General features: G+C 45.3%; 1 protein-coding gene across 1 annotated transcript in view; it reads right to left on the bottom strand.

Annotated features, from left to right (window-relative positions):
* LOC126918942 (uncharacterized) overlaps positions 1-24,293 on the bottom strand; it is a 54,707-nt gene extending 30,414 nt beyond the window's left edge. Inside the window, exon 1 of the mRNA XM_050727524.1 lies at positions 23,118-24,293. Within this exon, the coding sequence (XP_050583481.1) occupies positions 23,118-23,484 (367 nt within the window). The 5' untranslated portion in view covers positions 23,485-24,293. The remainder of the gene's footprint in view (positions 1-23,117) is intronic.
* Between the last annotated feature and the right edge of the window lie 660 nt (positions 24,294-24,953).

Below are 24,953 nucleotides of genomic sequence, written 5' to 3'. Positions count from 1 at the left end.
ATCAAGAAATTGCTTAATTGATAAAAATTCTACATTAGTCACTCAAGCTAATGGAAAGCTGAAGAACAATTTGCAAGAATCGCAGAAAAATTATGAATTAATATTCGTGAGTTGCCAAGCACAACCTTCGGGCGCAAAATTTCATTAAAAGAATCTTTTCTGAATGAAGAAACTTGAAAAGTAAATAGCAAGAAACGGAATAGAAAATTTCACAATACGAGTACTAACGATATATACATATATATATACGCGTGATTAAAGTTTTATCACAACAACAAACAAATGCGTTTTTTGCAATCCAAAGCTCCAGTCAGGGTAATAATTCTTGAAAATTTCACTAGTGTTTTGCTATGTTGTTTTTCCGTATGCGTGTCCTCGTACTTAAATATGTATATATTTGAGGATATTTGACCTGACATTTCAAGAAAATGACAATGAGTTCTATCGAGTTTTTATCGGTTCGATTTGCAAACAGATAGTGCTGTTCGATCGAGGGATTACAAAAGCCGACCTTCAGACACTCAGGCGAACACACTGAACTCCATCGAGCGTAATCTCGTTTCGCGTGTGTTGCAATATTCGAGAGAAAAGGAATGGGCAGATCAGGTTTGCCGGGCCCGAATTCGAAACCGAATCTTTTATTTCTAGGACGACCGCCAGCCGGTTGTGGTTGCTTGGCAGATTCTTTCTGGTCAAGCCTAGCGCGTCGAATGATTGTCGCTTCTAAAAAAAGCGCGTGCATCACGAGGCTAACTGCAAAAGCAAACCTGGACGAGACACCGAGTAAATCCGCGATTCTACTTGACCTAATAAAAGGCCAGACGACGACAGACTGCTTTTTCTCCCGTTGAAATAAGACGGTCTCCATGGAAACAAGGAAATCGGTCGATTTATGTACGAGCGAATAAATAATGCACGAAAGCCGCCGCTTCGACGTGCGTTTCTTCGCGTCTTCGCGACATCGTAAGACAAGATCCGTGGAACCCATACGAACAGAGACGAATAAACGTGTGAATGACAAACCATGAGTCGCGCCTATCATTGAAACGTTGTATTATCACCTTCGAAAATACGATTCGACGTATTCCGGTTACGTTGCCGAGTACTAAATACGCTGGCGCCTGCTGACTAGTTCACTGGAGATAAGATTGAAAGTGACGAGCCGGAGAAGCTGTAGAGGAATAGTTCGAGTTTCGTTCGAGCCTCTTCGTTACTTCGAGCCTGTAAGTCTTGCAATGTCAGTTGGTAGACTTGTCATCGACGATACCATCTTCTGCGAGTCACCACGCGAACGATCATGTACCTGCTGTATATTGCTTTTCCAGATACTTCGTCTCTCTCTCGACGCGTGTATGCACGACGTTTCAAAAGTTCTACGTTCGACGTCTGACGAGTCCATAAGTCCGAGCGTATTTTTAGTTACAAGGAAACTGCAAAAAATGTTCAGCTTGATATTTATTTAGAAGAATTCCTTTCCATTTCAATGAATTAATCTTTACCTCCGCCTTCGTAACGTAACTCGTTCCACGAGTCACGAATCACTATTTTTAATTATTTCCTCCGAAAATTATTTCAAAATTGCAACCAGTTATTCGCAATTTCATTTGCCTGTTACACGACAAAATAGCAATCCGTCGGAACGTATCGACTTTCAAGAACGTCTATGATTCTATCACTAGCCTCTAACGACGTATTGTGCTTTTCACGATCTAACATTATGCTTCATCATCCTAAATGCATAGACTAGAGAAAACAAGAGACTTAACGAAGCTCGAAAAAGCTCACAAGTTCATAAACACACCTGAACATTCCTTCCATAAAAAAAGGCAAATCTCTGTTACCCTCTATTAGCCTAGCAAAATGAAATCCTTTCCTAATCGCGCAATCCATCAGGAAACGATGCCCCAAGCAATTTCCCTTTTCTCGTTCTCCTCGTCCCAGTAACTTACAGAAGGCGTGAAACGAGAAACGATACATAGAAGAAACGGAGCAATGTTGATCCACGCGATATACGACCGCTCACCATTCAAGGTCCACCGTTCAGGGAAACATACTTACATATCCCAATGGATATGTGAATACACACGAAGACAAGCGTTGTATTGTGTGCGGAGCCTGTTTGCGACCTCCTCCACACAGGCCGAATCGAACACGTAACCATCGACAGTTTCTCTGGTACGCGCTCTCGCGAGATTATCACAGAGAAGAGAAGGGCGTTCATAGTGATGTAATCGGCAAACGTAAACCGCGGGCGACGCCGGGTCTGCCGGAGTCGGCCGATGGCCAACGACCAATGGGAAAACGTGGCACGTTTGTTTGTACCTCGGCACCGCGTGTATGATTCCTTTCGCTGGCCTCGTTCCCTAAGCGCCCGTTTCTGATCGCGTTCCATAACCACGCCAGGATCAAGGATACCTTGTTCGGGAATTCGCCTGTTGGCAGCCGTTCACGACTTTCGGTCGACGGGTCTTTGTCCCTCGTGACCGACTAGTCTGGCTGGTAGGCGATCCTTCGGAAGGTGAATTGGTCTATGGGTATGAAACTAGTTGGTCCCTCGAGGCCGTTCAGGAATAGGTTGTGGTCTACTATTTGGATATCCTCTTGCTTTGCTGTTTCTGTTAACTCCTTAACCCTTTCGTTCCTGGTACCATCCACGAGATGATGCATCGGTACTAGCGGCAATTTTTGCAGAATTTTATAAATCTTCTCTCTTTTCTTTTTTTACTTTTTTGTTTTTTAACAATTTAAGTGCGTATTTTACAAGATTATTCTGTTCATGATCGTGAAATTCGTGTACTGACTTGTTCAAATATTTTGTTATTTCGAATAAATAATATCGCTGAATGATCAATTAATAATATACTTGAACGAGTAGTAAAAAGTTAAAATTTGCGGATATAAGTGCACGTAAATACATACATACATATGCTCATGTGTGATGCAGCGAATTTTTGTTGGTACACTTCAACGAAGAATAAACGTATATTGTACGAGATAAAATTATTTCCTGACTTCATAAAATTTCTAAAGTCTCGATGAAAAGTTGTCGCGACAAATAATCTGTGTAGAAAACAAGCCGGTGTTCCATAATCTGCAAACGAGAATATACTAGTATTTTTGTGTCGAAGAATGATTAAACACGCGCACCAAGGTCGCGAAAGAAGTCATTTGAATGCTATTCATAGTTGAAGAGATGGTAGGTTTTGGCAGTCGATTAATTCCAACATATAGAATACATTCTCGCTTATTTATGCCGCAACTTGGTAAATGTCAACGAAAGGGACTCCGCTTTGACACTGTGATATCGAATAAAATTGCCATCCGCTTGGTTACATTCCACTGTGATTACAAATGAAATCTCATTACTCGCGAACGATATAGCTCGCGCAAAGCGAAATAGATTGCACAGCTCGTCGAGCATAGCTCCGGGCGTTCTTTAAACGTTCTCCGCTGTGATTGTACGTGAGCTGCAGAACGATACGGACGATCTATTCGAGAAACTATGTAAACGCGACAGTACGCGAGATTGGTGGGAACCACGAAGAAATCTCGCATTTAAAAGCGGCGCGCAGAACATGGATTGCATATTTTGATGGTCGGCGAATCGATAACGACCACAACCAAGAACGTAACGAACGCAATAAAGCGGTCAAAGCGGTAATTTAGGACCGACGACGTTTCGTCCAAGGAGAATCGTTATTTGCATATAGCGTATATTGCCGTCGCTTTTTGTTCCTCTTTGTCTCTCTCTCTCTCTCTTTCTTTCTTCGGCTCTCACGAGACTAGAATTCACGCGGACAAAAACAATGAGAACGTAGATTATGCTCGTGACTGACTTCGCCGCTCGTCAGAAGTGAAGTGGAAACGGACGACGAGGTTACAAGGAGCGATGGAAAAAACACGGAGGTCGTTGATGGACAATGCGTAATTTACAGCGAAAGAGACGTGCCAAGTACAAGCTTCCGCGTTAGAATATGTATACAAATGTATGTACAACAGGAATATGACGGATAGAAGGGGAACGAAGACTCGCCGACAGGAAATCGGTCGGTGCGCTATTAGAAACGCAGCCATTTAATGCCACGTCTAACGATTGTCAGCGAAATTGGATAATACTACCGCGGGATTTCACTTCCTTTTCACGTGTTCTTATGTGGTATTAATAGAAATGGTTCAGGTGTCACCAGAAACGTAAGGTGAATGATACGGAAATTTGTCGGAAATATTTTGTAGTTTTAAAGGGATTAATTGGAATGTAAAGCAAATCTAATTCTTAAACAAGCTGTACTACAACGAGGCTCGTATTGCCGGTGACTTTATCAAATTCGTAACACGACCCGTACCACTTCCGGCAACTTCTGCTTCGGTATTACTCTCCCGATGCGAAGTCGATTATTGAGTTTCACGCTGAGCCTGTCGCGCTGGTAGTTCGTAAACGAAGCTCATCGTAGAATTTCATCATCTTAAACGAGCTTGTCGAGAAGATAACCACGTTAATATCCACCCCTTCGTGCCGGCGCTTGAAATGGCTGTTTCTCTTCCACCTCCGGATGGGAAAGAACCGTTCGCAGAAATTTCTTCTCGCTGCAACTTCCAACGGAATCTAATAACAATATCCTTGACCCGGTTTCCATGGCGATTGGTGTCGCGTTTAATCAAATAGTTGGAGTCTGATCGAGTTCGTCGTTGGACAAACAACCGAGTAAACAAAAGATGGACGCGCTGGATGGAAGAGATAAGAGAGTCTTGCTCAGTTACCAGGACACCCCCCGGCCACCTCGATCGATCGACAGAACAGCCGGTGAAAATAACGCGGGCATTATCGACGATAGAAAGTCCGCTACTACCCGGGGAATGCAGATAAAATCAATGAAAGCGATTCCCTCCTGTCCGTGTTTACGGTCAATCGCGGGGACTTGAAAAACTCGATGTAACAATAATTTACAGGCTCGGCCATAAAAAGTCCCGTGATCGACTTTATCGTTGGCGGCACGACCCCAGATAACGCGCACCCCCTTTTCCTCTCTGCTTGCTATTGGCTCGGCCACTTTCCCCGATGCTCGTTTCAACGATCACGACGATTGCACACGCAACCCAGTTTCCAGCTGTCAGAATCAGTGACCAAGACGAGACGCTACGTGGAGCACGATCTCCGCGTAGAAAGTGATCGAGCGTTTCCGGGACAGGCTGCGCGAGTCTCGCCGGAGACGCGAGTGATAACGAAAGGGAATAACCGAAGGTGGCATTCGATTCGATAGAAAGGGAGATGAGATATCGTCCGGTTCGTATTGTCACGAACGAGAACTCTCTTAAGAGCGAAGAAGATCGAGAGGAAACGAACGACATCGACGAGGACGTCACGTCCGTCTGATCGAAGCGAAAGCAGCGAACAGTTTTGCCGCGATACGGTCGACTTGGCACACGTGTGTCTACGAGCAGATGGTCTGGGCTTTTGTACGATGGATCGACGACAGTCACGAACTCGATAGAATCGCGGCTACTCTACGCGAGCGGCTAGCAAAAAGGAAGAAAAGGAAGAAAAACAAGGCGACGAAGAAGCAGAAGAGGTGGAAGAGGGGTTGGAGGGGGTGGAGGCATGACACGCGTATGTCGGAGTAACTGACGACATCGGAGGTGGGGATAGGCTGTCTACTACGCGATAGGTAGCTGTGCTCGAACGAGAGAGTGGTGTATAGGCTCGGCTTGGCTCATCTCCAGGGCATTGTCTTTTTACGATGACGAGTAGCACCGAGGGCTGAAGCGACACCGGTGGAAGGGTGAGATTGCGAGCTACGAAGAAAGATACTCGCGGCCGAATAAGAAAGGAAAACAGCTCTGTCTATGAATGTACCGACCTGGAACGGATCATCAGCGAGTCGTGGGTCAACGTTCGGACAAGAGGGAGATATTCTTTTCTTGGTCGCTTTTAGATCGTGGTATAAATATAAGCGGAATCGGTGCATGGCTGTAGCCGTTCCGAACTCTGTGACTCAAAGGAAATAACGATGGACACAAGCACAACAGCCGTAGCTTGATGCAACGACCACGCTTTATTGCATGAACTCACGCAGGCCTGGTCATCGTTGGATTCGCCGCGAACCTATGATTTTTAGTTCGAGATGATTATGAAACCCTCGTTGTTTGAATTACGATACACGTAAAACGGCTACTTCTGCATATTATTATCACGTTGTATACGCGACCTAAGTCAATTCATGGATTGTCAACTGTCGACCATCCAACGATAAAGAAATTAGATGTAACAGACGACGTTGCAAAAATTTTATCTAGTCAGTTCGAACGTATCCAACACGGATTGTGTTTCGCATTCTTTATCTCGCGTAGCGTCGACGTGTGTCATACAATATATCGTTACCTTGGAAAACAAATCGTTACTGGAAAAGTTTCCCACGTAGAAAACATTCGCGGGGAAATTTTCCGCGCTATATACATTGTAGAGGGTGGCCGAAAATAAAATTACGATCCAGCAGGAGACGCGAAACGGGGAAATACAATATATTTGATTCCTGCCACGAAAGCCAAACACAGGAATCGCACCTTTCGATAGGCACCTCGCCAGGAATTCGCTTCGCTGACTGAAACAAGTATCCACCCTGCGTAGTCTGGCGTGTTGTTTGTGCGTAATGGCGGTGCGTGGCTTATTCCACTGCATCGCGCGCGCATGCGACACGACGCAGCTTATCGGCTCGTTTGGGGGACAGGAGGACTCGTGTGCATGACAGATAATAAAGGTTCATCGTCCCTCTACGGTACCAATTATTTCTCGTTTCGACGTTCTCGGCGGACATTGATATTCGGAGAAGCAGATTTGAGCACATCCGCTCGGCTGAAATGGTGCTTTAACGAGCTCGTAAGAGGTTACAACCGGTTCATGCACTCTGTGAGCCATTTTTACTTCCGCGACCACTGGAGAGGAAGGAAGGACATTGTAACCGAACAATGGCGCGTAGAACAAAAGGGAAATTATGAAAGATGCGCATTTAGATTGACACATTTTTAATCAATGTACCAAAGCAAAACTACGCGTATCGTTATACAAGAAAATTCATTTACGGGGGAATAAAAGGACGTATAGGAAAGATCTGTATGATATAACAACGACGATTCGCTTTCACACGAATTCGATGATTCGGGTAATAAGAGTTCAGCCGGCGATCGATAAAAATTCCATAAACGGAATCAAGAAACGTGATACTACGGATAGAGAAAGTGTAGAACCAACGTGGATCGCGTATACGAACAACTCCGTTTGATTTAGGGATAATTATGCGCGAGAAAGGTGGATTTTATGAATATTGATGTATTTTATGGGTCTTTGGTTGTCAGAGACACGGTAAAACGGCTGGCGCGGTGCAATTGATTTCACCATAACGGGCCGATAACGAGTCAATTGCCGTGGTTCGCGCACTTTCGTTCCTGATTGCAAAATCGGTCACGCGGATTATGTTACGCGCGCCGCTCGTTCGACTGTTGCTCGCCGCGGCAAGGTTTCCAAGTTGCAATGGAACACACGGCGACTGCGAAATCACGCCAACGGCCGTTCACAATTTCTTCGGGAACATCGGAATGCGTAGTGCGACGCGTCGTTGCTTAAAGAACGGTGGAAGAATCGGAGAATCGATTGAACTGCTACGAAAGATCGGTTATCCTGGTGACGTCTAACGGATCGGGACAAAGATATCGTCCTTCCCTTCTTTTCTCTTTTCCTTTTAAAGATATTGAAGAATGACAAAAAAAGAAAAAAAAAAGAAAAAATGTAAGATACAGAGGTGGTTGAGAAACAGTCACGAAAATGGAAACTTGGACGTCACAACGAGAATTAAAATCGTCGTGGTGTATAACGCTCGTAGGTGTTTTCACAAGAACGTCGATGTTCGTTTACTTTCGCGGGTCGCCTTCGATCAGTTTGTGTGCATAAGTTAAAACCCAGCCGGTTCATCCTAACGAACTTATAGGTGCATCGGCCTACTTTTAGGCTCCGTTCGTGGGAGCGCATAAATAAAGGAGTCAGTGTATAATTCAAGGTCCGTCCACGTTGGCATTAGGAAACGTTTTTCGTTCTAGAAACCGTGTTTTCTTCGGGGCCTTTCATTTCTTACGGTGTAATTTTCCGAGCCAAAACATGTAAAATCGGTCGCAATTTATCAAACGGATAAATTTTCAAAGGAAGTATCACTACGCTTGCGCCGCGTTTCATCCGCCATTCCCTGCCGGGTATCTCGCTGGCATCGTTGACGTCAGGGGAGAAGACGCGCGCGCTTAGCGGCCCAGTACCGACGACCGATCCTTTTAACGAGTTCCAATTGAAAGGAAATGAAGTAATGAAAAGCGCAGCGACGAAGGCGCCCTTCGTAAAAGGGCGCCAAACACGACGTCTAACAACTACTTTGTGATTCTAATAGTCGTATCCGTTCACCCAGCTGACCTGCTTCGCGCTGCAACGTTGAATTGCAGATTCGTCGAAGACGCAAAGTTATGAGTATCCTCGTTCGTGGACACGAAGGCGTTGCCAATTATCACGAAGAAAAAAACCGAACGATTTGACCCGAGAACGAGAGCTAAGTAACTGTTTGAGTAGGACTCGGATCGGCCATGAATGCTTCGCGTATCGACGCTTGCGTTGGGATTGCTGGCTCGTCGAGTGGTTTAAGTGGTAGCAAATTCTAATTGGCTTCTCGTCTAATTTAATCGACACTCTGTATCCGGAGAGCTCGCGTCACTGAACGCCTCCGGCTCGTTAGTCAGTCCCGATCTCCAAGATCGGAATTGACGGACAGTTTTGGGTCACGGACGCACGTAACGCGCGAATATTTTCGGTGCGTTTATCGAACCGGTCGCACCGCGTGTTCGCGCGAGTGTGCGTTACCGTTAGCCACCGCGCGTCTCGCGACCAATCGCCACGCGCTCGCCTCGTTTCTTCGAAAACGACCGTACCTGGACGAACGCGTCCTCACGCTCCATTGCGATCTTCTCAGGCCATCCGCGCGCGTTACCGCCGCGTCCAGAAATATTTGCCATGTGACGCACGACTAGCGGTGATTAACGACGAACGAGACACCGCTCACGAAAATGCTCAGTGAAAATAGAAAGCGTAATCGGGACATCGCGCGCGATCCTCTTCCATCTTCGCTTCTTCTGTTCCAACCGATCCGTTCAAACGATGACTAGACAAATGTTTAGCACAATCCGTGCCGCTTCTAGGTCCCGCCTTCCTCACTCGATTGCTCACACAGAAAACAGCCAATCGTTCGACGAGATTTTTTTGTCAATCCCATCGATCGATTCACTTTGCGGATGCTTTTAGATGTTAATGTAAAGACCGTGCGATTGTGGGGAGTCCGAAGGTTTTTTTTGAAAAACAACCGTTACCTTCACCTTTCCTTCGGAATAAGCGGCCACCAACTATAAGAATAAGGCACGGAAACCGATATCTTTCCTCGAAAATTGTATTGTTTTCTGAAAGGTGTATTAGTGACAGGGTATAGTTTAGACTATAACCGACAGACCCTTCTTTGTTTATCCGTTTTGAAAGCGGCTAAAGATAATCGATTTATCGATATCTGGGCGTATAATGTAGCATTGTTGAAGTATCATTAACTCGGCTTTCGTAGGAATATCTTGATGTATAGCATAGTACACGTGTCATTGTGTCCGCCTTCTTCTTCCAACGCTGTTAACGTTATTATCGCAACCTGATGAGCAGGTAACCAAGCAAGAAACAGATCCCCGGACAAAACGCAGTATCGATCCTTTTATTTCCCCGGGTACGATTTGCCAGACCATGCTACCTCTTGAAAATATATGATTAACGATCGATGCCCGTGCAGATGTAGCTTGGCACTCGCCACACAGAAAGAAAAGCAAAATTAAAGCGCATTATGACGAATTCTAATGTGATGACTGTCTGTTGTTGTCGTTGACGGATCACAGCGTTCACCATTTTCGCTCGCACTCTCATTTCATGCAATCCATCGTCAAGCATGCAAAGCAAGTTACACGGACGTGGTCATGTGTAGAATAAAAATATCGACTGGCTTATCTAAGATCAAGTTTAAATTTATAGGAACTACGGCTGTTTATTTATTTCTTTAGTGAAGTATTTTGGAAGATCGAAGATAGATGCAATATTGATTTTGGTTCTTAAAACAGTCATACCGAGTAACTGTTTGCTAATTCGATTATGGCTTATTATCGATTTTCAAATGTGTTCTAAGTTATTTTTGACTGAAAATTGATTTTAAAACGTTTCTAGAGTCAATTTTCGTATCGATTTTGCGACATTTGGTTTTATTTACTTTTATCTTGTAGCTGTCAAATCATAATCATTCGTAATATACATATCTAAATATAAGTTTCGAAATTTATGTTTCGAATATCGAAATAAACTTATGTTTATACATATCTAAATATAAGTTTCGAAACTTATGTTTTACACAAGAAATAGCATGAAAGCGTTTCGTAGGTTTCCCAGAGGTTTTCCAGGGAAATCTGATCTGTGTCAGTGCATTTATATACAGATCGATAGCGTTAAGAGAAGCGTGGAAAGCGACGGCATGGATATCGATATCCGACTTAAGCATGCAAATGAGAGATCAACTGCAGCAATTTAAGAAATAAAATTAACTGGCACTCACGAGCCTACACAGGTACTCGAGCGCGCAAGCTTGTGTCGATAGATTATTTGCACATATTTCCATAGAAACTCTCAGGTTTTCCTCTCCTTTTCCTTTCTCTCTTTCTCCACCGTGAATCGTGCGAAATCGCACGTACATTTCCAACATACACACCCATATTACAACTTCTCGCACAACAACACTCTCGTTGTTTCGCGCGTAAGTATACCTTCTCCTCTCTTCCGGAGGTATCACCGTTTGGCAGCGCGCGGACTTTCGTAATATTTGTATAGAGAAGGGAAAGTGACTGAAAGAAACGAGCGGCAGATGAGATCAGCATGGCCGCGGGTATCTCGAAACGACCAGCTTGTCAAAGCCTTTTTTGTCAAGTAACGGTACAAGCATCGTTTATCGAGGCGAACTAGGAAATTCGTGATGTCTTTCGCGAATTTTTGTCTGTTCGAGTTTAAAAGTTGTGAGCCAGATAGGAAAGCCGATCGATCGATATTGCGAATAGGCGAGGGGCCATGGTTGCTCATGCGGCACGTTGATTCGAGCACTTTCACCTAGACCCGTGTCGATCCAACTCTTCTGGATCTTGCATGAAACGTAATAATTTAGAAACGAAACGTTTGGCTCGAACAACGTTCCGTACGCTCATGCTGATCGTTTTCTTTCTTTTTTTTTCTTTTTTTTTTTTTTTTGTCGTATCGCAACACGAAGCAACATATAGATACGATCGCATTGCTCGAGTACCATATCATTCGCGAACGTCCCGATTAACCGAGAAGCAATTCGTGGAACGACTTCGTCGGCTGTTAAAGTATATCGAGATATTGTTGCCAGGTTTTCGTAGACGAGATCTAGTACATGGCCGAGCCGGTGAATTTTCCAAGAAGCAACGACAACGCGTGCATCTTGGAAAGCCGATAGACTCCGCAGAGTCAACAAAACCACGCGAATCGAAAGATATAATTGACACAGATAACTGTTCGATCGGTCGCCATGCGGAGTAACGTTTTTGTGGCAATCGCGTGCGGTGAACGCGTCGATCGTTGTAGAACACACGTCGATGTACATATGCCGACGGTGTACAAACAGTAATAGTCGCATTCATCTTGATTATTTTCAATGCATTATGCATTTAATTGGTAAAAGCATGCATCGAGTTGCGCCACTCGCTAGCTGTTCCCCTGTAGTATTTCCCAAACAACTCCGACCTTTGTCGAGCACCGTTATCCTTCTTTCTACGCGTCCAATAATAATGGACCTTGATCTAACACACAAAAAAAAAAAAAATAATTTACGCGCGCCGCTAGTCCAGCACGTAAAATTTTCGACCGTTGTTCGATTCGGTCCAGAATAGAGAACCCGAAGGATCGTATAGAACGAAACACGAATATCCGAAGCTCGGGTGCGCGTGCGCGCAAAAAGCGAATCGCTGCTTCTTATCGAGGGCGTAACACGAGACAAACCGATCTGATTACCGGCGAACGACCTTCCCCGAGAACTATGTATCAAACAGGCGTTACCTGCTACCAGGCGGGAAGTCAATGAACGATCATAACCCGTAAATGTCGCCTACAATGGAACCAGTTTCGTCCCGTTCCATGCTGTTCAGTGGCATCGATACCGGTGACGTCAGACGTTAACGGGCAAGAGGGCTGTGCGAGCACGAGAAAGGGAGAAAAAGAACTCGTGACACTCTCCGAGAGCAGATAGAGAGCTGGAGCAAAGTAAATCGGACAGAGAGTGGCAAGGGAACCGCGAAGGGTGGCGGATCGATAGCACGACCTTGAGACTCGTCGTCGCCTCGGTACGCCCGAGCAACCTCCGGTTCTCATAAAAGCGAATTACCGTTGGGAAGAGGACAGCGCGTGGACGTATACACAAACGCGCAAGTTCTCTGGGTCGACAACGGTTTGGAGAGGGAGAGGAACGAACGAGAATGAGGTGAGGATACGGCGAAGAGGTAAAGGGAAAGAACCATCGTGCAGGGTGTAAGTGAAGAGAGAAACAGGGACGTAAGATGAAAGAAAGGGACCGGAGGGAAGGAGGAAACAAAAGATGGTTCGAATGATCGTACGACGTCGTGGATACGCGTTTTATTTCAAGAGGTACTTTTACGGAACGGGTCTCGTTGAGTAGATTTTTCTCGGTAGAAACCGTAGCTATTTACGTACCACGCCCGCGATAATGCACGTTTCGACGCGATCGTTGGCATCTCTGACGTTCGGCCATTTTGGATACACGGTGACGTCAGCGACAAAATCTGGGAAACGATCATGGAGAAAGACGTGTCATCCATCGTGGCACGGTAATTTTCTCCGCTCTACTGGTACCTTCGTGACCTCACATTACATCGATTAGCGTCTCTATTCGTCCGAGAATCAAACCGGACACGGTCGAGTATGTTCCTCTCGTTCGAGATGTATTTTTATTATCTCTGTTCCTGAGAGTGAATCGAGAATGTGCCGGTGCCATTCTTCGTTACAGCCAAGACAACAAAGATAAAAACAACGACGAGCAATACCGAGCTCGATTTTTTCTCTCACTATAGATGGATTACTTTCCTTCTCTCTTTATTCTCTCATACTTTCTTCTTTTTTTGCTTTTCGTATGACAAAGAGGAACAATGCAACAGAGCACGGCGCTGGGTAACGAATGGACGAGCATTCACAGACGACCGATGTGCAACCTCGCGTTCTCATCGAAACCGAGAAACTTCAACGTGCATCCGGTGCATGCCATTGTGCGACCTCACCGGTAGTCTGTTCGTTCACATACGTATCGGTTTGGAACCGAGACGCTTTTTCGTATGCTTTCATGCAAATATTACTGTGACGGAACTCAGTTGCTTTCAATCGATTTAACATTGCGAACTTAGCCATTAACATAAGACGTAATGGCCGCCGAAGGCGTAGTATTTTATGAATGTATCGTTCGTTTATATTCGAGATATTGTGGCTAGTTTCTAAGCGAAGATAAAACGTGCTAATAAAGAAAAAAAAAAAATGAAGTAAACAGCTTAACGAGAATTACCTTCTTATAATATAGCGTCTCTAACGAACGACGGGTTTATTACTTTATGATGACTCGCGCCGTCACACGTGAGAAATAATCATGTTACCGGAGAACAGCCGACGGTAAATCTAATCCGTTCTTGTCTTCTATCAATCCAAGGAGGAACCATGGTTTCTAGAACCATCCTACAAACGCGATATTCGTTCCTTCGATAGTACGTATAGAAATTAAATAAAAATTAATTTATGTTCTCTAATCTGTTTATATAGGTATGATAAATTATATGAAAACTGATGTATGTTCTCTATATAAAAGATCTGATTAAAAGTACCGAGAAGATTTTAATTGAAACTAGGTCAAAATCTAATAACAGAGAAAGCTGACTTCAAAACATATCGGAGCAACGTTCGATCGTTGGACCAACCTAACCAGACAGAAACGAGTTTACATAAACGAACAGCAATGAATCATCGATATAATTGGCAAAGAGAGAAAGAGATCGCTCTCGCTCCATCTTTCCGTTAGCTACGATTTCGAGTTGGAAGCCAACAAAAGGAAGAGAAAATAACCAGCAGAACTTTCTTTTCGACCACACATGCGAGGGCTACGACGAACAGATAGCTATCAGGTGTCGCGTCGCGATAGCACTCGCTTCCTCTTACCGGCCGCGGAATTTAGATACCCAGCGACGCTTCTCTTCCGGCTGCACCGCTTACGTAGTGCGTACAAGCGTTACGTAACGCACGAGAAGCAGAGCAGACCGAGCAAAGCGTAACAATCTATCGGATCTACGCACGGTTGCCGCGCGGGTGAACGTTCGGCAATGTTCGTGGATTCCCGGCTGAGCTCGTTGGCCGCGGCTCGACCGATTTGCAATTGCACCCGCGCCGCGCATGCGCGCGTCTTTCGTGCATGCAACAGCATCCACGATTTCAAATCTATCGAATTTTCCTTTTTTCTAACGCAACACTCTACGTATCTTTATTTCGTTTCGTTCCCTATTTATCCGGCTTTATGTAACGCTTCCAATATTTTCAATTTCTCTGCAAGCTTGTTACACCCACGCGTTCGTTTATTTATCAACACGTGTCGACAGAGCGCGACATTTTTCAAAGGATGCGCCAAACGCTTCATCGCATTGACTGCGAAACTGTTTTTGGGATATGCCACGTTACGGGTGCAATTTTACTCCGCGCGTGACAATATTGCATTACGTTACTGCGGCGCAATGCGCACCGCGTATTTCTCCGTTCCTTTTCCACGAATGCACGTACGCACGCTCGTTTTTGCGCACTGCATTTCAACCGGTGTTTCTTTCGCGCCGCGCGGCCTTTAAGAAACCACATTTCACGCAAGCCTCGTTCCTTACCACCCGTTCCGTAATGCCGGCTTCTCTCATTTTTTCCCCCTCTACGCTTCCTCAGTTCGTACGCGCGTATACAAGCGCGCTCGATAAGCGAACCGCGGACGGATGGGTTGGCAAAGGTCAAATATTTCGAAGCTTGTCGATGAAATTATTTAACGAGTCGCTACCGTTCGACGGTGTAAAGTCGTTATTGTAGCTGGTCGGTTGAAGAGTGAGAAGAGTGAAGGGAACGTGTCTGTTACGATTTGCGCGGATTCTTTGCACGTGGACTTTCTTGCGCCCAAATAAGCGTCCTCGACATATAAAACCTTACGTGTACAGAAACATTTAAGTTCTCGAACTGGAAAAGACGGTCTCTTAGAAACATATGACGTATCGCTCGATCCATCTTAGTCCAGGATCTAGATTGCTGTTGGTTCTTTCTTTTTTCGCCGCTCCTATAAGGCTTTACGGTGCGTTCTAAAATTAGAGGATGACCGAGGGTTCGCGCTTTTATCGGATAGAATTAATCTGCCGAGAAAGTTTCACTTTTGGTCGCGCGAGTTTAACGAAAATTTTAATTAAAAGTAAAAAACGTCGATTAACCGTGTCGAGTAAATAATGTTTAGTTGAATCTTTCGAAAATGTTTCCGCAACATTATCAATAATAGAATAATCGTGGGTCAGGAGGATCAACGCCCATATAATTCCTATGAGACGTATCAATAACCAGCCGCATCTCTTCGTGCCATTCTCTGATACGTAACACTTTGGTAAATTATGGTCCGAAGCTGCACAGACTGATTCAATACAGGTTATGAAAAGCAAATGTATAGCTGTGTACCTTCGAGCAAAAACTATGTACATCATTTTGCAGATACACTCGTGACCACACGTTCGTATTCACGTTGATTTTTTCCTTCTTCTGTTAAGTAAATTTTGCACATTGTTTACACTGTTAATACAGTCAATAGAATCTCGATACAATAATATCGCGAATGACATCATAGACAAACATTTAAATGATTATGATAAGAACGATCAACAACGACAAATATGACATCAATATTATATAATGCCCATAATGCCCATTGGAAACATTAAAAACAGTTACGTATATCTGCAAACATGAAATGCCTTTAAAACCGGATCTTTCGCATACATTCGCATACCTTTTTCTAATACATATCTTCGATCCGTAAACGTTTTCACCCGTTGACTTCACTTCTATAATTCCGACGCTAACCTCTCTCTCGCTTTTTCTCTCTACGACGATTTCTTCGTCGTGGAATGCTTTCTCGCGATGACCTAGCCGTTTAGATAACAAACATCTGGACAAAATGATGTACATATATGCCTCGATAAATCAACGATAGCGATACTGGTACATGTCACGTTATTTACAAACACGAGCAGTCGTTAATTGAATGGTTTCTCGGTTAAAATCATCCGCCACTTCGAAGTTAAATAAATGCGCGAAAGCCAATGCTGCATCGTGAACTTAAACCAAACATTAAACTCTATCGAAAAGCTATTACTTCACGTTTGGTTTGGTCGTACTCACGAACGTCGAATTCTGAGTCACGTCCGCGAATAAACGTGTTACGATGATTGTTATTCTTCGGTGGCGACTCGTTTCCACGAGCGATCCGCTGGTTGGTCTGGAGCGACGAGAGGAGTCGCTAAAAATCATGTCGCGCCGTATACGCGTCCTTATGAGGAAATCGGGACGTCGGAGGACGAGACCTGGCCTGCCGGATTTCATGTTATCCCGTTAGCAGACTCGGGGGCAGCCGCGACGCAGCCAGACGAGACGCTCCGCGACACGCGCCGCATCCATCACCTACATACGCGCATAGATTGCGATCGTTTTCCGTTCCCGTTTCCCATCTTCGTGCACGATAAAACCGTTTTGCGCCTCTGTGAATCGCGACTGCAGCATGCGCCTCGCACACTGACCTCGATACATACGTCGCGAGTCTGATATCTGCTCGCGTTGCTCGTCAACCTCGATTAAACCGCAGCCACCGAAAAATGTCGAATATCGCGGCCCGTCGCCACGGACCGTGACTATCGGTGCCGTTCCGACCCTCGGGGAAACGCTGTCTCTCATTCCTCCAATCAACTAGCCCGGTCGCTAGCATTACCAGCTATAGCCGGGTAACCGTCATAGCAAAGCGGATATATCTTCCAGCGTACATTGGCGAAAAGCGGTGAAACTCGAAGACACGTCGAAACGCGTAAATTCAAGCAACCGTGCCTCTCGCGGTTTACCTTTTTGTGAAAGTAGATCTCTCTTTCTCGACGGGTCACCGGGCGTAATTCCTCGTCCTTATGCAGCGAGATTACGCGCTCGCGTCGGCCGATGTTTGCGCGCATTCTTTTCCTCCGCCGCGAAAGGACATTATGCATAAACGACGGTGACAATGTGTCGTGCCATGCGCGGTGCACCACACCGTACCGCACCGCACCACGCCACGCCATGCCGCGCCGCGCCATGCCACACCGCATTACTTTCCCGCGGTGTGGAATTATTGCGGCCCGTTGGCAAATGGGTGTGGTAAAGCGATTTCGCCCGCTCCTTCACGAGTCACGTCGCAGCCAACCGATTTTAGAGATCGCGAAAACGCATAACACGCGAGATATAAACATTTTTGTCGTGTTACGTCGGTGATACTCCTTTGGCTGATGGCACGTTTTTACGAAAGGTTCGCTAGGGTCCGTTTCCGGGAACAGGTCTACCTGTTTGAAAGGACTCCGAAAGAATTCTCGCTATGCGCGCGCTGAATTCCATGCCGCATCCTTTTACTGCTGCATGACATCATATCTATTTTCAGTAGCGCCAGATATCTAATATCGGACATCCGCTGTAATGGAACCTGAGATCGTATTCCCGGGGTACTCGGCATAAACAAACATAATTGTTATCTCGCGTGTCTTATTCAACTATATTCCAAAGGAAATACATATATGATACGAGAATCATCGAAACGACCGCAATATCCACTACTTTCCACTGTCGCTCCTACTTTATCCCATCCATGCGATATCTAGGCGACCAGTTATATTTCTAGCGCATTCATCGATCGTTGGTTCTCGTAACGAGGTGAGAAAAGACTAGAATTTCATTCAACTACGTTGGCGTGAGGCTGCTGCTCGTAACACTAGTCCAAGCAAAGATACAATGTCCGTCAAGGTGTTACTCTTGAGACCGTGAGAAAACAACGTGCGTAGAATGTGTGTACAATGATAGCACTAGCTCGGCTTCCTCTTGAGGAGAGATGGTTTCGCGAGCCGCGCAATCTCTGATGTAACACGAATCTTTCTCTCTCTCTCTCTCTCTCTTTCTATTTTTTTCTTTTTTTTTTTTTTGTCTCGTAGAACGATGTATAACGTATAATACACTTCCTACGCGGCTTGGCGAAATTCGACGCCGGAGTGTCTCATTAATATTCTACGCCGTCGATTCATTATCTAAAATTCAAATTCTCGGATAGAAGCCGAGCATCGTAAATCGCCTTTCGGTTGGAGAAAATGAGAGAGAGAAAAAAGATGATAAACATGAAAAAAAGAAACCAAAAGAGAAAAAGAGAGAGATGGGTAGAAAACAACGAATGAAAACAAAAATAAAGAACGGCGAAAAAATACAATAACATATAATGTTTGGCGTTTTCATAGAAAAAGAAAAAAACCATCAGAGCATCGTGATATCTGGGATCGCGCGATTTCTCCGTTCCTTAGGTCGAATCGGAGTCGAATTCTGGATGTACACGCCACGCGTACACACGAGTAACATCGTTGCGGCACGTGAACGAGATACCACCACATGTTCTCGCGACTTTTCAACAACACTGACGTGTTGGACTTTCAGCTCTACGCGATTAACTTAGCGGATACTAGACAGTCATCGGCGTGTGACGCCCAGGAGGACGCAGCGTTGCCCGCAATAGAATGAGCCCGTCCGATTAATGATACGGTCAGACGAAAGAGGACGCATCTACTTCGACTACCCGACATGTTCGACGATGTTCTATCTCAAGCGCACAATCAGATTACTCTCTCACATTTAAATCCTGTGCTTTCACCGCGTTACACATAACATGGTGATAAAAATGCACGAGCATAGAATCAGGCAAATCTTTCCATCAAATGGCTGGTCATATTATCGTCACGTAATTACTCAGCGGGATTGTTATTCGAAGCGGGAAGCTACTACGAATGGTCTACGTGGAATGTCAAGTAGTTTTGTACATGGCGGTTTGCATAGAACGCGAAAAAAAAAAAAATAGAAAAATAGAGAGACGGAAAAAAAGAGGAAGCAGGGAGAAGGCAAACCCGCCCGAGCGAAATTACGATGAATACCGGTCGTTGTTTTCTAGTACAATGGCCGTCGTTATGTCGCCGCTTTTATTACGTTCATGCGAAACTGCATTGGAAATGAAGCGACGCACGCGATTGGTCGTCCGTAATATCGTTCGAGGCTGATTTCCATCGGATAAAACGAAGCAGGAGCAACGTTTGTCAACTAAGATTCCGTGGAAAGTTGCAGAGAGCTCAACAAGGGGCGCTCGTGGGCGTTACTTTGCTATTATACGACGGAAGGGCTGAAATTAGGTCAACAAGGTGTCGGTACGCATAACGAACTGGGTCATGCTTTTACAGATGCTTCCACATGGCGAACAATCGATCGGGCTTCAGTTTCCCTCCTATATATTCCGTGCTTGCAAAGTAATAAAACGCAACAGGATAGAAGAACGATGAGAATATTTGGCGTGGATACGCGAATACACGAGCAACGTCGGAATTTGCTCCGGCGATTATCTTATCGCGAATATTCCCGCCGATACGTAGTTCGCGTTGCCAGAAAACATAAACAGAAATTCGTTTGGCCCACGCAAATAAACGATCATTGTAAATTGGGACACAGATTGATTCTCATATATCTATCTCTGAATTCTCCGCCAACTTATGAAAACTTCTCGCGTGCGATAAAGAAATATTATTCCCAGTGTCAATAACGTGGCAGCGAAGATATCGATAAAGAAAAAGATCGTGATACATCTTACCGGTTGACCTTGCACTTGACGAAACTATCCACGTGGCTATATCCGCCTGATGACGACATCGATGATGTCGGTTGCGGCTACAGGCAGAGGGGGACTTTCGTTTTCATTTTCTTTCGAGGTACTCGTCGTCGAGTCCTTGACTGTGCTCACTTCGATAACGCTACTCGCATAGTAAACCCGCTGACTCTTATCACCTTCTTGCATTCGCGGCTATCGTTTCTCGCTCGTTCGAGGTGAGTCACTTCAAATGTTCGCCATTATGACATTCGTGGCATCCTCGTCGAACGATGCTACGTTACATTATTTCCTTTTGTCTATATTGCGTCCAGATTGTATATGTATATACATATTTTCGTTACGTGAGACACGCCAATGGTTTATACGGTCGTTTTATAAGACTTGCACGACTCTCAAGCGATATGATATGTATACATCATACCGGATAAAACGGACGACCTTGCGTATCGGCGTTCTCATGACAAATCGGTACATCGGCAGATTGGGCGACCGACACACATCTGGCCCATCTGTCGACTCGAGAAACTTGTTTTTCGACCGTTGGTCCGACGTGTTTTTTCGACCTCCTCATGAATCACGCGTCTCGTCCACGCTCTGGGCTATTAGCGCTAATAATGCCACTGCCTCGAACGGGATTAACCCGATGGCACATTAATTTGGACGATATTCGCGATCGCTCTTCGCTCTACCAGAGAGCGTTACGTCTGCTAGCAATGACGATAATTGTTTGCCAGATTACACGATCTATTAATAGGTGGAATATTTCTGAGCGTTACCACGAATAGCTTTCCTGTCAAAGAGAGGGAGAGGCTGTCGATTTTCTGTAATCTCATGTGTTCCTAATTTCATCTCCAAACGTTTCAAATAGGAATGACGAATTTTAGCTATAAACGTATTTTTTCCCCGAAGTATTTTTAAATTTCCTTTCCTACGATTTCAGATTAAAAACACTCGGAGCTAAACAAATTTCTAAAAATTCTGATTTTATATTTGCCGTTATTATTCGCGGGAATACCGCTAATAACAAATGTAAGCTCGTAGTTATGATCTTGGAATGTACAACAAACATCGACGCTTAAAAAAGAGGATCGCTTTATGAACGATATCCAATAAAAAAAAAAGAACGTATAATACAGTACTGTTCACTTTACTCGTTCGCATAAAAAGCGGATCAAACGTTGTAATCACTCAACAACCTGGCATCTCTGCATCCCAGTGAATCCATTATTCAACGAAAAAAAAGAAAAGAACGTTTAAGTAGCCTCGCCGCGTGAATCCCGTGGCTAAAAGAACGATCTCGAACGTGTTAGTAATTTCCTGCGCAATTGCGACACCGTCCTTTATCTACTGTTTACATAAATCCGTCGCCAGACACCTAAGAAACGATGATTAGAGAGACATAGCTTGTGGATACTTCGCGAGGAAAATTAGATCGGCGAGCGTTTAACCGGAACACGAGGCACACTCTAATGGCGAATCGTTTAAAATGGGCGGCGGTGGCAATTTATTTGCATCGCACGTGGCCCTCCGTGGGCGGCGGTCAGAAAACGTGTGTACACGAGATCCCGGAACATCGTCGACATCGACGTACCCTCTTTCTCTCTCTTTCTCTTTCTCTCTCTCTCTCTATCATCTCCTTTTCTCTCTTTCTCTAACGATAGACACACCCGAGTTACGCTTTGGGGTGGAACTGTACATATAGTTAACTCGATCAAAACGGCGACGGGCGACATGGTCGCCATGATTGGTACGAAGTCACCCGGAAGAAAGAGGCAGAGAGCCTGGCTTCCGCCCTCGATAGATCGACACCTCTCGAGTCCCTTATCCCGTCATAACGTTCCCGCAGATCACATCTAGCTTGGGCCGTGTTACCAAGGAACGAACCTCCACGGACAATTTCGGCGGAGGACAGAAGTATGGATATTCTTCGACCGGATTGACCGTAGGCCAACGACACCGAAATAATACTACGCGCAAACATTGTCGTGCCTTTGAATATTTAACAGAATCAACATGCGAGTTGCCGTAGCAGAACGCCGGGTGTTTACGTTGACGAACGAACGCTTACATTATCCGCGCCTCTCGATATCCTCTCCTCTCTTACCGCTACTCGAAAGCGAAATACCGAAGGGAATTAATTATGCAAGCGTCGTACGCGATCGAGCCCGGTTCGTTCATACGTATATACGTTCGCTACTCGCCGCTTCTACCTGCAACGAAGGAATGGACACCCTCGGGTAAGAGCGATCTTCGCGAGGTTGTACCTCGCACAGAATCTCGCGTATCACGCACGCGATCGCGTCAACAACAACAATCGGGGATACGCGGAGAAACGATCATCCTCGCGATATCGATCGCAGTTGCGGCGAACAGGGCACGACGCGCTTTTACGTTCCTAATTGGAGATACATACTCGCAACGCAGAGGTTTCCACGCGCGGCTCGCCGAAGTATCGTGTTACGAAAGGTATATGCCAAGTGCACTTGTAAGGTATCCCCTCTGTCAGTCCGACACATAGCGAAACAGACATGGAGCAGAAACACCTGCTCGAGAAACATCGAGACTTCGTCAGTCTGATTCTATGAAATGCACGCGTGTTTAGATGGAACGATCTAGAATCAAGGTGGACAAAATAAATAGAAAGAAACGGAGGGGAAAAGCGGTGCAGTAGACACCCTCGTATGTAGTCAGACTCGGACTCGTCGAAGCTACGAGAACCTTCGATTTTATTGATAGGACACACACAGCTCGTAATGTGTCGCGTTAATCGAACGATGTTGACGACCTTAACGAGAGCTCGTGGACCCTGCTAGACGCGCGCTTCTTTGTGTCGTGGATCCATCCGTTGCGTAGTGTCGGCTATGGGAAGAGGGAGAAAGAGAGAAACCGAGAGAACAAGAAAGTCACGGAAAGCGCGACAGAGAGACACAAAGAGAAAGAGGGAAGAAGCTTCGAGGGTTTTGGTGGGGGGCAGGGGGGGCAGCAGGGCTGGAGGAGGCGGTAGGGGCAAAGACTATATTGATCACTGACCTTTCCTGCGGCCGAATGGTCCGAAGAACGTGCCGTTCTTGCCGATGACGTTATCGTCGATGTACTTGAGCAGTTTCGTGGTATCCTCCCCTTTTCTAGAGGCGATCGACTTGACAGGACGCGGCGGCGCAAGCCTCTGGTTACCGCTGGTCAGCGTGCTCGGGCTGACGGTGTTGGTTGTGGTTGTGGTGGACGTGGTGGCCGTGGTCGACGTTGACGTCGACGCTACGGCGTTCGGTTGGCCCGCTAAGCCGGCGCAGCTTGTGCTTCCAGTCGTAGGGCACGTCGTTTCCTCCGCGAGGGAATTGATCCTCCGCTGCGACCCGCTCCAGTTCTTACCGCACGAAATCTTCACCGAGCAACTCATTCTCTCATAGTAATCGGGTACCTCTCAGTGTGCATAGTAAGGGTAACGACGATTCGACACACGCGATAACGCACCCGATCGTTGCATGTACTCTCCGCGATGTGCTCACGGAGCTGAACGTACAGACAAACACTACGGAATAAACGTGTGTACGATGTATTATACGTGTATATATACGTTTGTATGCCTCCTTAGTTAGAATTTGTCACTCGCCGAACAGCAGTAGCATCGTCCGGAACGAGAACGAACAAATTTGCCTGTCTGGTTGCCCTTTCTCTTTGTCCCTTGCACTCTCGGATACACGTGTTTATCACTGGAACGTTAATTGGAACGGTGCGAGGAACGCGAGGATTTAGTTATGGTTCGTAGCCTGATTTAGAAAAAAAAAAAAGAACAGACGAAGAGGGACGCGCGCGTATCGCGTGTTAATCGTCCGTTCAAACGATAACTACAGGCGGAACGAACGAGCTTCGCGAATATCTCTTTCGTTCTTTCTTCCCCCTTTACTTGTTCTTTTTTCCCTGTTCCTGGCTCGTTTTACACCTTTCGTTATTTGACAATGTTTCGATCGATTTTGACCGATCCGTTCCAGGCGAACGGGACGAGGAAAAATTTAACGTTCACTCAGCCTCGCGATATTTGCTCGAATTTCGACGTCACGCGATCCCGTTTGTTTCGTGTTTTTGTACCTTCAAATACGTTAGCGCGACCACCGTCGGATTAACTCGAGCTTCGACTACTTCCGTGATATCTTGCCAAGCAATGTGCACACCGTGAACACATACAACCTCACTCGATGCTGAGGCGAGACTGAATGTCTAGCGGACGAGCTGCCCGGTTCGCCAATGGCGTCACATGGTCACGCAGGCGCCGTCGAGTCTCGCTTCGCTTCGGGGCATCTTCTCTTCGGATCGGACGTGCGGGGTACCGCGAAAACATGGAACTCATTTTTCCGCGAGTCTCCACGCGGAATCTACTTAAATGCTGTGCTCGATATTGCAATTATTATTGCTATTTCTTTTATTTCTTTAGCAACGGGAAAAAGCTGCGGTGTGAATTAAAACGCGCCGCTAATCCGTGTAATTCCTTTTTTTAAGAGCATTTGGATTAACATTTCTTGAATGAGTTTGTTTTTTCGTACTTCTTATAACGTTAAAGTCTTGCACGATATAGACAGATATACATGTGTACATTTGTTTTTCTTTAATTCGCGCGTGAGTTCTTAGTTCTGTCAGGCATTTCGAGATATCATTCAATATTATTTATCTTTCATTAATATCGACAGCCATACTGTAGGTAAACATAACTGAAAAACAAAAATAATTAATATCTTTTCTCGATCTTAAATAAAGTCTTCTTTGGAAAAGTGTATTTTTAATGAAGCGATTCTTTTAATCGGCAACTCCGTATACATTCAAAGAACGTATTTTTGCAGAAACGACTGCTCTTTAAGTTTCTCAACCTGCCAT

Source organism: Bombus affinis, chromosome 7 (genome assembly GCF_024516045.1).
Source record: "Bombus affinis isolate iyBomAffi1 chromosome 7, iyBomAffi1.2, whole genome shotgun sequence".
NCBI lineage: Eukaryota > Metazoa > Arthropoda > Insecta > Hymenoptera > Apidae > Bombus > Bombus affinis.
Note: the sequence above shows the minus strand (reverse complement) of the source record. Positions and strands in the feature narration are given on the sequence as shown.